At 46.3% G+C, this 12,074-nt stretch overlaps 1 protein-coding gene and 1 pseudogene across 2 annotated transcripts; one reads left to right on the forward strand and one right to left on the reverse strand.

Moving 5' to 3' along the window:
* Positions 1 to 1,528: 1,528 nt before the first annotated feature.
* Positions 1,529 to 5,223, reverse strand: TIFA (TRAF interacting protein with forkhead associated domain). Of its 2 annotated transcripts, none has more exons than XM_066632502.1 (2): positions 5,078 to 5,223; positions 1,529 to 2,680 (listed from the first exon to the last, which is right to left on the reverse strand). In XM_066632502.1, exon 2 carries the CDS (start codon positions 2,658 to 2,660, stop codon positions 2,097 to 2,099), a length of 564 nt encoding a protein of 187 aa, XP_066488599.1. In that variant the 5' UTR covers positions 2,661 to 2,680; positions 5,078 to 5,223; the 3' UTR covers positions 1,529 to 2,096. The 2 variants fall into 2 exon arrangements, with proteins under 2 accessions (XP_066488599.1, XP_066488600.1); XM_066632503.1 differs by lacking the exon at positions 5,078 to 5,223 and adding an exon at positions 4,175 to 4,272.
* A 6,435-nt stretch (positions 5,224 to 11,658) lies between these two features.
* On the forward strand, positions 11,659 to 11,778 carry LOC136656316 (5S ribosomal RNA; annotated as a pseudogene).
* The last annotated feature ends 296 nt before the right edge of the window (positions 11,779 to 12,074 follow it).

The following is a 12,074-nucleotide window of genomic DNA, read 5'->3' on the forward strand; positions in this document are numbered from 1 at the left end:
TAGTTCACTGTCATTTCTACATGTCGAAATCTGTGTCCGTTACTTTTCTTTTTTTCATTTTTATTTTTAATTAACACACAAACATACAAACATAACATACATTTAGGAGTGCTAAATACCATATACCATTACTCATTAATCATACCATATCTCCTAATCTACTACTCATCTACTTCTGCCTCTTATTAATTTATTCATTTATTCATATAATATATACTAAATTTTCCCCATGCCCTGTACAATATTTTCTAAATTTTCACTTTTTATCAAACAAACTTACTTCAATTACTCAATATTAAAACTATCTAATTACCAATATAACAAAACAATTCTTCCATCTACTTCTAACTCTTCTACTCATTTATATATTTCTTATATCAAATATAATAGATTTTTCCTAATTCCCTATAATATATTTTCTAAATATTCACTTTTTATCATTTAACATAACCACCTATAAAACAATTCATCCACACGCTAATATCTCCAGCTATTTTTTCTAATTCATATATATCAATTTTGTATGTATTTGTTTTTAAGTAAATTTAAACCAGTTAACTAAATAAAATCCTCCAATTTTCTTTAACCCTCAGGTTTTTTTTCTTTCCATTTTTTCTCCTGTAATATCTTTAATAATTTATCTCATAACAGAATCCAATAAGCCCACACTTTCTTATATAAGGTATGTTCATTCTTCCAATTAACTGGAATATGTTTTCTTCTTGTTCCAACAAATTTTGTATTTTGTGCACCCATGTTTCTCTGTTCATCTTCTCTATTTCAATCTCCATCAGCGTCCCCTCTAGATCCTGTTGATTTTCCACTCTTCTAATTTCTGTATCCACTCTTCTGATGATGATTTCATTCCTCACCATCATCTTTTCCGCTTTCTCCTTCTGTGTACCTTCTACTTGTTTCTTCACATCTTCCATTTGCTCCTTGCACACATCTATCTGTGGAGAGATATTCTTTAAACTGGCCTAAATCTGCAAGGACCAACTCAACTGCTGTCTTCTCATTGTGAGCAATTTTTCCAAATTTTTAAGGATCATTTGAGTACAAATATCTGGAACAGGCTCCATCTTGCAATTTTTTCAGCCAGGCATTCTTTGAATTTTTCTTACAGATAGTGTGGTTAACGGAGAAGAACAAAACGAAAAACAGTCTCAAAAAGACAGAACTCTTTCAAGTCTAATGAAAAATTAGTCCATAAGCAACTCTGGATTTTAGTCCTCACACCAAATTATATTTATAGTTATAATCCACGACCTATTTATTCCACTACAAAGATAAAGAGCACTTTCAACATCCTTAAAAAGTTTCTCATTAATGCCTTCAGTGTATCCAGGACTTTTCTAAGCTCTAACAGATTTTTGTTTGCTTCTTGCTTGATTTTCCATGTAGCTATAGTTCTACAAGTTAGTATCTCTCAAATACTCTACTGCTGCCATTGCTTTATGCAGAAGAAAACATTTCATGATGTCCTAATGTGTATATAAAGGCTAACAAAGCTGAGTTGACAAATACATAACAGCATTAAAGGTATATCTTTATTTACATTCACAACTTGCATGGTGGGTATCAACAGCTTTGGCTTCAAGAAAGGGGGAAAGGTTATACATATAAAGCTGTATTTAAATATCACAGTCCATCAGTATGCCAGCATTGTTGACTGGCTTTGCTTGCCAAGCCAGAATTATGATCATCCCCCATAAGGTTATCCCCTCCCCTCCACTCTTTCCCCTCCTACTCTGGAGCAGAAGAGGAAAGAGGGTAGGTGTCTGCACTTAGCCAAGGCACTCTGGATGTGGGACAGTTTTTCCCCCCTCCCTCTTCTCATCTAATTTTGCAGGATAAGATGAGTAACGTAGAAAGCCTACATCTGAAAAATACAGAGACATCATGCACATTTCTTCAATCTATGATGACAAAATTTAGCCTTTAAGTAGCAGGATCCCAAGGATTTTAATACTGTAATAATCTCTTCATAGTGCAAGTTAATGTGTAGTTTTGCAACTACGGATGATAACAGTCTTGCTATGGTACAAAGGGCCAAGAAGTAGGAACTGAATATCTAAACATGCAAATCATTCTATCTATCTCTTCTGGGATCTTCCCCATTCATTCTCATCAATCTCTACTGGAGATTCAGTACATGCCAAACCATGTTCAGGTACAGGTAAGTGGGAACCAAGACTTTTTTCCTCCAGCAGTGATGCTTTGGCCAATTCAAACTGAATTTCGAAATAGTCCTCTGATGGTCGTCCTTGTTTTTGCAAAAGGATTTGGTAATCGCCAAAACAAACAGTGCAGTTCCCTGGCAGGTCAGCTTTATTCAGATAGGCCAGCTCAACATTGTTCACAGTGAGTTTTGTTTTTTTGCTCAAGTTCTTAATTTCAAAACCATACTCCAAGCTGCCAAAGTGCCTGAAAAACTGCAGGGCAAACTGAATGCGTGACGCACGGTTGTCAACCAAGTTAAAATCACAGATGCTACAGTCTCTCCCAAACATAACCTGATGGTGTGCTTTCAGCTTATATCGGTGTTTGAAGCTTAATTCACTGAATATTTTGTTTGCCGCTTGACTTGGATGATAGACAGTCACATAAAGACAAGTTGAATCCTCTTCAGTTTCTGCAGCTTCTTCCAGTGTTGTCATGGCAGTGATAACAGAATATTCTAGAAGAAGAAAAGGCCACAACACGACACTTAGAATCATTGCATGGCCAATGTAGCCTGTTAGATGGAAACAGGAAGCCTTCTCAAAATGGGAAACAAAACTATTCCAAAGGCTGTTTCACATTTCATAACCCAGAGGTGTGACCTGCTAAATGATTGGAATCAGTTGCCTTTGAAACTGATTAAATTATTCCTGCACTGAAAGAAAAGATCATATTTTGAGACTACTAGATGAAAACACTTCTAATCATTAAATAATCATTCTATGAAGCTGCCTTTGAGTTAGATAGTTGTAGTCAAGTTATATTGTGCCATGACTGGCCCAGGCAGAGTTTTAGGCAAAGGTCTCTCCCAGACCAATCTGGCAATGCAACAACTAAGCTTCAGCTCATGCCTTAGAACACCATCTTAAAAGCACAGCCTAAATCACAAGATGTAGAGAGATTTACAAGACTGTTGGTACACAGCACTCAAATGACACAGCACTCTCTTTAAGATATTTACATACCAAGGTTCCATTAGCTACTAGTGTAAATATCTTAAAGAGAAAAACAGATACATAGAACAATCCAGTTCCTTCTGTGTTCTGTACACATGCACATACAGCCCTATGCACAACAATGATGCCATTGTGGAACTCTTTTACAGGCATGCATGGATCTGGAAAGGGTCTGGATCATCTCCTTGGTTGATGTTCGAAAAACAGATACATAGAACAATCCAGTTCCTTCTGTGTTCTGTACACATGCACATACAGCCCTATGCACAACAGTGATGCCATTGTGGAACTCTTTTACAGGCATGCATGGATCTGGAAAGGGTCTGGATCATCTCCTTGGTTGATGTTCGAAAAACAGATACATAGAACAATCCAGTTCCCTCTGTGTTCTGTACACATGCACATGCAGCCCTATGCACAACAGTGATGCCATTGTGGAACTCTTTTACAGGCATGCATGGATCTGGAAAGGGTCTGGATCATCTCCTTGGTTGATGTTCTAGTCACACTTACCAGGACGTAAGCCCCAGTAAACCCCCTGGAACTTGTTTTGAAGTAAACATGCAAATGATTGACTGCAGTTCTTACTAATGATTAATAGTATTAATAAGAATTTCAGTGGTAAAATGTTTGTGTTTGGACTTTTCTATTTAATGGCAGTCTGTGTTTGACTACACTAACAATTACATAGCAATAAATGCGGTCCAGAAAAAGCTCCTGTTCTCAAACTTTTAGCACCAGGGCCACTTTTAAAGAATGAGAATCTGCCAGGACCCACCTGAAGTGATGACATGACTAGAAGTGACACCGTCAAGCAGGAAAACGTTTAACAATCCTAGGCTGCAATCCTACCCAGGAGTAAGTCTCATTTCCTATCATTGTTAAAAGCATATACACAGTAGCCTGAAAAAGTGCAGCCCTGTCACATTTCCCCAAATGCAGTCACACACCATGGGTGCATCAAGTCTAATATATTAAAATGAACAGGGACCCACCTGAAGTTGGCTCCCAACCCACCGTGTTTGAGAAACACTGGGAGGATGGCACTGTAAAGCACTCACTGTGCGGTTGCAAGCAGCCCACCAAGATTTAAAACCTGAAGCCTTCTTCAACAGGGTAATGGCGTAGCTAGAGGGGGTGCCAAGCACTACGTTTTGCAGGGGGGTCTCACTGCAGCGTGCAAGGGGACCCTCCCTTTCGGTGCCACTCCAGGAGAGGGGAGCAAAACGCCTCCGGTAGCGTACGCCTCCGTTTTGCTCTCCCTCCTGGACTGGCTCCGAAGGGGAGGGGCTGCAGTGAGACCCCCCTGCAAAACGTAGCGCTTCGCCCCCCCTCTAGCTACGCCACCGCCTCCGGGAGCCTGCAGCCCGATCCTTCCCACGGACGCCGCTGGTCCGATCACGCACCAGGGGTTTCCCTGCAGCATTGGAGCCGGGAAAGTCCCCAGAGGGGTCCCCTCGATGGCCAGACAGCAGCCAGGTTCCCGCCAGAGCGCAGGCAGCAGGGCGCTTCCCCGCCCCGGGAAGGGAGCCTTCTCCGCTTCGCCCAGGCAGGGGTCCCAAGCGATGCACCGCCGCCACCCTCCTCCTGCCCGCACCAGAGGCCAGCCCCGGCGCCCTCCCCGCAGCCAGGCGGGCGTTCCAGGAACCGGGCGCACTTTCACTTCCATTTCCGGACGGGCGCAGCGCAGCAGGCCCGAGGGAGCCTCGGAGTCGCGGCCTCGATCCGGCGTGGGAAGCTCGGCCGAGAGGACGCAGAGGTGAGCGGGGCTCCGGCCCCCGGCTGCTGAGCGCAGGAGCCCCGAGCGGGGCGGGCTGTGCCTGGCGCTTCCCCCCTTGCCAAGCTCGCAGCTGCGGAGAGGGCGCCTGCCTGGGAGCTTCCCTCTGCCTGCCACTCACCGCCGCCAGGAGCTCTCCAAAGAGACCCCGAGGTGGGTCTCAGCGGGCGCGCAAAGGGACCGCCGGCTGCCTGCCAGGAAGGCGGGCTGCTGCCCCTTCTAAGCTCCGATGCTCCCGAGCGCAAGGGACGGGACTCTCCCCTTCCTTCTTCCCGCCCTCCAGAGAGGCTGGGAGGGAGGATCAGCTGCTGTCATTTGGACCTGCTCCGAGAGGGGAGGGGACAAGGGTGGGCAGCAGAGGCGCCTTACAGCCCAAGCCCGTTCCTGCCTACTCGGAAGTAAGTCCCATTACAGCCAATAGGGCTTACTCCCAGGTAAATGTGCATAGGATTATAGCCTTACAGCCCAATCCTAGCCACACTTACCTGAGAGTAAATCCCATTGACTCTAATGAGACTTATTTCTGAATACATCTGCATAGGATTGGGCTGTCAGGCTGCAATCCTAACCACACTTACCTGGGAGTAAACCCCATTGACTCTAATGAGACTTGCTTCTGAATAGATCTGCATAGGATTGGGCTGTCAGGCTGCAATCCTAATCACACTTACCTGAGAGTAAACCCCATTGACTCTAATGAGACTTACTTCTGAATAGATCTGCATAGGATTGGGCTGTCAGGCTGCAATCCTAACCACACTTACCTGGGAGTAAACCCCATTGACTCTAATGAGACTTACTTCTGAATAGATCTGCATAGGACTGGGCTGTCAGGCTGCAATCCTAATCACACTTACCTGAGAGTAAACCCCATTGACTCTAATGAGACTTACTTCTGAATAGATCTGCATAGGATTGGGCTGTCAGGCTGCAATCCTAACCACACTTACCTGAGAGTAAACCCCATTGACTCTAATGAGACTTACTTCTGAATAGATCTGCATAGGACTGGGCTGTCAGGCTGCAATCCTAACCACACTTACCTGAGAGTAAACCCCATTGACTCTAATGAGACTTGCTTCTGAATAGATCTGCATAGGACTGGGCTGTCAGGCTGCAATCCTAACCACACTTACCTGAGAGTAAACCCCATTGACTCTAATGAGACTTACTTCTGAATAGATCTGCATAGGACTGGGCTGTCAGGCTGCAATCCTAACCACACTTACCTGAGAGTAAACCCCATTGACTCTAATGAGACTTACTTCTGAATAGATCTGCATAGGATTGGGCTGTCAGGCTGCAATCCTAACCACACTTACCTGGGAGTAAACCCCATTGACTCTAATGAGACTTACTTCTGAATAGATCTGCATAGGACTGGGCTGTCAGGCTGCAATCCTAATCACACTTACCTGAGAGTAAACCCCATTGACTCTAATGAGACTTACTTCTGAATAGATCTGCATAGGACTGGGCTGTCAGGCTGCAATCCTAACCACACTTACCTGAGAGTAAACCCCATTGACTCTAATGAGACTTACTTCTGAATAGATCTGCATAGGACTGGGCTGTCAGGCTGCAATCCTAATCACACTTACCTGAGAGTAAACCCCATTGACTCTAATGAGACTTACTTCTGAATAGATCTGCATAGGACTGGGCTGTCAGGCTGCAATCCTAACCACACTTACCTGAGAGTAAACCCCATTGACTCTAATGAGACTTACTTCTGAATAGATCTGCATAGGACTGGGCTGTCAGGCTGCAATCCTAACCACACTTACCTGAGAGTAAACCCCATTGACTCTAATGAGACTTACTTCTGAATAGATCTGCATAGGATTGGGCTGTCAGGCTGCAATCCTAACCACACTTACCTGGGAGTAAACCCCATTGACTCTAATGAGACTTACTTCTGAATAGATCTGCATAGGACTGGGCTGTCAGGCTGCAATCCTAGCCACACTTACTTGAGAGTAAACCCCATTGACTCTAATGAGACTTACTTCTGAATAGATCTGCATAGGATTGGGCTGTCAGGCTGCAATCCTATCCACACTCACCTGGGAGTAAACCCCACTGACTGGGCTCTTCTATGCCTCCCTGAGCACAGATTGAAAGCAGCTCAGCTCTGGAGCAGCAGAAGGGTGTCATTTATTGAAAAGGCTGAGCAAAACCAAGCCCAGAACAGGCATTGCATCACCCTGTCCGTCCCCTTCCTGACTTCACTCAGTGTAACTGGGAAAAACCGAGGCAAAATTGTTTCTGTTTTCTTTTCCCACCTCATTGAAAAGTTGGGTAGTCTTCATATTCTTTGCTGCTTCCCTGAAGACTTCCTTATTGCAGCAATCAGTCATGTCAACAACAGATACCCAGACTAAAATCTCAACTCAGAAATGTGATGGTTTCAGTGGTTTCCAGTTTGCAAAACTCAAGTTCCTTAAAGTCAGCAGCAGGGGTGGCAGGTCACACAATCATCATATTTCCGCCATTTTGAAGACATATAATTGGCCTATATGCAGGCAGGCATACATTTCACAACTATATTCTCAGGGGCGTTCCCCCCCCCCAAATGGAGAATTCTTTATACATGCTATCAGTGCTTTTTTTGTAAATAAAAAGGTGCAGGAACTCACAACTTGTTAATCTTTTATTTTATTTATTTATTTATTTATTTATTTATTTATTTATAAACCATTTTTAATTGGAGAAATAAAATATTTTTTATGTGCTTCCCCCCTAAAGATGAACTTACTTCTGAGTAGACATGCATAGGATTGGTCTGTCAATCTCTACATCCCCTTCCCCCTGGCTATTTTTTCTACACATGGGGAAAAATTCTGTACAGGTGCACTTGTAGCGTGTAGTATGTAGTGTGGCACTACTTCGAGGAGAGGAAGCAGTGAATGGATTCCGGAAAATGGCTTACATGAGTTCCATGTAGTAAAATTACTCTAAGCAACTGTGGGAGTAAGAACAAAAAAGGAATTCTTACACGAGAGGGGTCCTTAGGTGCACATAGAAACAGCTACATTTGCAAACAAGCAATTAAATATGGTTTAATTCAGGTATCAGAATACTCTGTGTCTTTGGGAAGGCGCTTGGCATGCAATTGTATGTTCTCTGCTGCCCTGAGCAGCTGCTGTGCCTTGCTGGAGAGGAGCTGCAAACGCTGGCTGGCGGAGGGCATGCTTGTGGGGGAAGGATGAGGAGGATCTCTGGCAAGGCTGGACAGCATGTTGTACACACGTAGAATCCCTTTTTCACCTGCCCTTAGCATGTGAAAACGGGTGCAGATATATATCTCTGCCAGGATTAAGAGCCCAATCCTAGATATGTCTACTCTGAAGTAAGTCTAGTCAATGGAGCTTACTCCCAGGAAAGTGCCTAGGATTGCAGCCTAAGAGCCCAATCCTAGGCATGTCTACTCAGAAGTCCACTTTAGTGAATGGGGCTTACTGTGGATAGGATGGCAGCCTCAGGGCCCAATCCTGTGCCTGTCTACTCAGAAGTCAGTCCCACTAGAGGCAGTGGGGCTTCCTCCCAGGAAAGTGTGGAGAGGACTGCAGCCTCAGAGCTCTTTCTCTGCCTGTCTACTCAGGCTGCAAGGCTATGACATTTTCCTGGGAGTAAGCCCCATTGAACACAATGGAACTTACTTCTGAGTAGACATGCTTGGGCTCTCGGGCTGCAAGGCTATGCACCCTTTCCCAGGAGCAAGCCCCATTGAGCACAATGAGACATACTTCTGAGTAGACACGCCTAGGCTCGTGCTGCAGATTGGCACGGGGGCTGCACCAGCCAGCTTCCTTCCCCTCCTCCTCCACCAAGCCAGTACCTGGGCATTCCGTGGATGCCGCAGCCCGTCTCCCTGGCTGGCTGGCTGGCCGTCCTCCTCGGTGTCGGCACGTGTCCCCTGCGCCCTCCACCAGCTTGGAAGCTGCGCTGGAAAGCAGAGCGCGGGGGGAGGGGAGGCAGGCTGGTCTCAGGCAAGAGCTTGGAGATGGGGCAGGAGGGGGTGGTTGTGCAGTCAGGCAGGGCCAGGCACCCGCCCACCCTGCACCCCCTAGCACCCACCCAGCAAATGCCTCTATTTTGCTCCCCCCCTCCTGGAATGCCTCCAAAGGGGAGGGGCCCCTGCAAAAAGGTGCTGGAACTCCGTCCCCCCGCGTTCCATTAGAAAAAAAGCCCTGCATGCTATCATTAGACCAAGACAATTTTCCCAGAGATCTGATTGCTATTCAGACATTCATCTGAACAAAGTGGGAACTGAGGAGCAGAATCTGGTTGTATGTGCACAGGTTTTTTCAGACATGTTGCGACAAATGCTTGTGGGGCCATGACAGAGGCCATAAATTCTGCTGTCCCCATCTGGACGTTCAGATGAGCATTTGGGTAATGTTTGTAGGTTCCTTCAGGTCCAGTCCATCCATGAGGCCAACTGAAGCATTTGCGTCAAGCAGTAGATGGGTGGGGAGGCATCAATCTGTGTCCACCTACTTGCCTCCTCTGCTTCTCCTTCTTCCTGAATTAGAAAAGGGGGGCAGAGAGGAAGAGAAAAGGAGAGGAGGAGAGTGCTGTGCTAGAACAATGGAGAATGGGAGGAACAGAGGCTGGCACATCATTGAGTGAGGGAAGCAGCATTTGGCATGGCATCTCTGGTTCTGTCTTGGGCTAGAGATGGCCCAAGTCTTGGGCTCTGGTTATTCATATAAAACATACGCATATGCAGTTTGCATATGCATAGGCGCCCTCTTTCAGTGGTGTTGCTAGGGGGTACAGGGGGTCAGGCCATACTGGCTGATGCACACAAGGATGGTAATACCACTACTGGCCAAAAATTTTTAAATCTTGGTATTTTCGAATACCATCATGTTATATATCAACCAATGTGTGATTTCATGCCGATTGCAGTGACACAAACAGTGTTGAAATATCTCTGTGCACATATAATTTTCTATCAAAAATTATAGCAAAAAAAAACACAAAACCATCAGCAGGTCAGGCAATGGTACATCACCACATCGACTACCCAGGGCATTGTCTCGCTCACTGCATGGGAGGAGATCTTAGGGGTGATGCGCTGGCCTCCCACACTGGGTGACGAACCCTAGCGATGCCATTGCCTTTTTGGATGTAACTTTAAAATGCCAGAATGAATGCATGGCAGGGGAATGGAAGCATGTTGTTTGGCCATGTCCCCCTGCTTGTGTTACCAAGCATACACGTTTAAAACGTGTGCAATGTGTATGTAAGGAAAATCCATTGTGGGTGCAGGGACCAAGTGCAGCGGTTTATGGCACATAAACCGGGGTTTGGGCACCCCTGCATTAGACACTTGTATTTTTGTTTTCTTGTATTTTGGCCGTAACTTTTGATAGAATTGAGATATTTCATTCCAGCTTTTTTCATTGCATTCAGCCGTAAATTACGCATCAAATGGTATTATTCCTAAGGATGGTATTATTCCTAATAACCGTGATTTTAGCTATTGTGATCACTAGTGCTTGTCACACACACACCCGTGCACATCACCCGGTGCAGCTCACACCCTCCAGTGACACCACTGGATTGACTGGGACAGGGCACAAGCTGTCAGTCCACTCACCTGCATATGTTGGAGCAGCAGAGAAGCAGCAGGCCATGGCAAATGTCTGCAGGAGCCTTCCCATCTCTCTGACATGGGGGTTTAGGACTCAGAAGGTGACCAGGCTGGGTGGGTAGAACCAGGAAGGGGGAGGGACCAACCACTGCTGCAGCGCTCCAGCCCTGTCCCCTCCAGGTACACTACCTGCACTCTACCTGCCCAGGCTCTTCACAGTGCTCCTTCAGGTGGGCTGCGCTTGTCAGTGGCGGGCTGGGAGAGGAGCCCCAAGAGGCCCCCCTCTCTTTCCCACCCCCCACCCCCAAGCAGGACTGATCCGACTTGTGCCTGCTGGTGCAAGTGGACAGCAGCCTCCAGGGAGGCATCCCTGCCTGCAGCAGTCCAGCAGGGTGGGGGGCCCCTTCGCAGCCTGTCAGGCCCCAAAGTGATGGCACCTGTGCTGGGCTCCAGACCTAAAGGGAGACCCAGGAAGGGTGCTTTACCACTCCAGAGAGCTGGCCACAAGAAAGCCCACCTGCCCACAGAACCTGTGCAACACCACAAGAAGCCCCCCCCCAAGACCCTGAGATCCAAGGGCAGGGGGGGAGAGAGTCAGCCAGCCAGCCCCTGTGTCCAGCACCCCTGCCTGTCCAACCCCCTTTGAAAGACATCTAGGCCATCAGGTGCCATCCCCACCACCTCCTGTGACAAGGAGTTCCTCAGACCAATCAGAGCCAGGCTTCCCCTGTCCAGCCTTCCCATCCAACACCCCTGTCTGTCCAATCCACTTTAAAAGTCATCTAGGCCTTCAGGGCAGTGGCGTCACTACGGTTTGCATCACCCAGTGCAGGAGGCCAGTGCATCACCCCCATGATGCACCTCCTCCCATGCAGTGTGTGGGGCACAGACCCGGGTGGAGGGCATGGTGATGTACCATTGCCCCACCCCCCTGATTTTTAGAGTACACCTTTTGACAGAACACATTTATTTCAACATTGTTGTTTTACTGCATTCTGCTGTAAATTACACACCGAAAGGTATATAACATGATCATATTATTTGCAATAACTGTGATTTTAGCAATCTTGGTCACTGGTAGTGTCTTACAGCAACTGTCTTGCAGCAACTGTTACCCTGCAGATGCCCAATCTCGTCTGATCTTGGAAGCTAAGCAGAGTCAGGCCTGGTTAGTACTTGGATGGGAGACCGCCTGGGAATACCGGGTGCTGTAGGCTTATACCATAGTCTTTCGAGACTGAAGGTTGCCAACCAGTGTCTTACTATCACCTTATTGCTCATGCTTTGTCATAATAACATCTCATTGGCTCTTCGAACAATCAGTCTCATTAGTCTGTTTTGGATTAAGGAACTGTACTTTTTTGTTACATTACACTGAAATTTAGTTCAGCTACACTTCACCTTTAGTTGAAAAAGAGATTTGGTTATCTTGTTGTAGAACTTTGATTACCCCTCCCCTTTTCAGAGACGTGTAAAGACAACTCACATCACATGGGGAGGATCTGAAGAGTGT

Source organism: Tiliqua scincoides, chromosome 6 (genome assembly GCF_035046505.1).
Source record: "Tiliqua scincoides isolate rTilSci1 chromosome 6, rTilSci1.hap2, whole genome shotgun sequence".
NCBI classification, from domain to species: Eukaryota; Metazoa; Chordata; class Lepidosauria; order Squamata; family Scincidae; genus Tiliqua; species Tiliqua scincoides.

Bases quoted from the DNA above. Each gene is read 5' to 3' on its own strand.
- TIFA (XM_066632502.1), bottom strand. From the start codon at position 2,660: ATGACAACACTGGAAGAAGCTGCAGAAACTGAAGAGGATTCAACTTGT.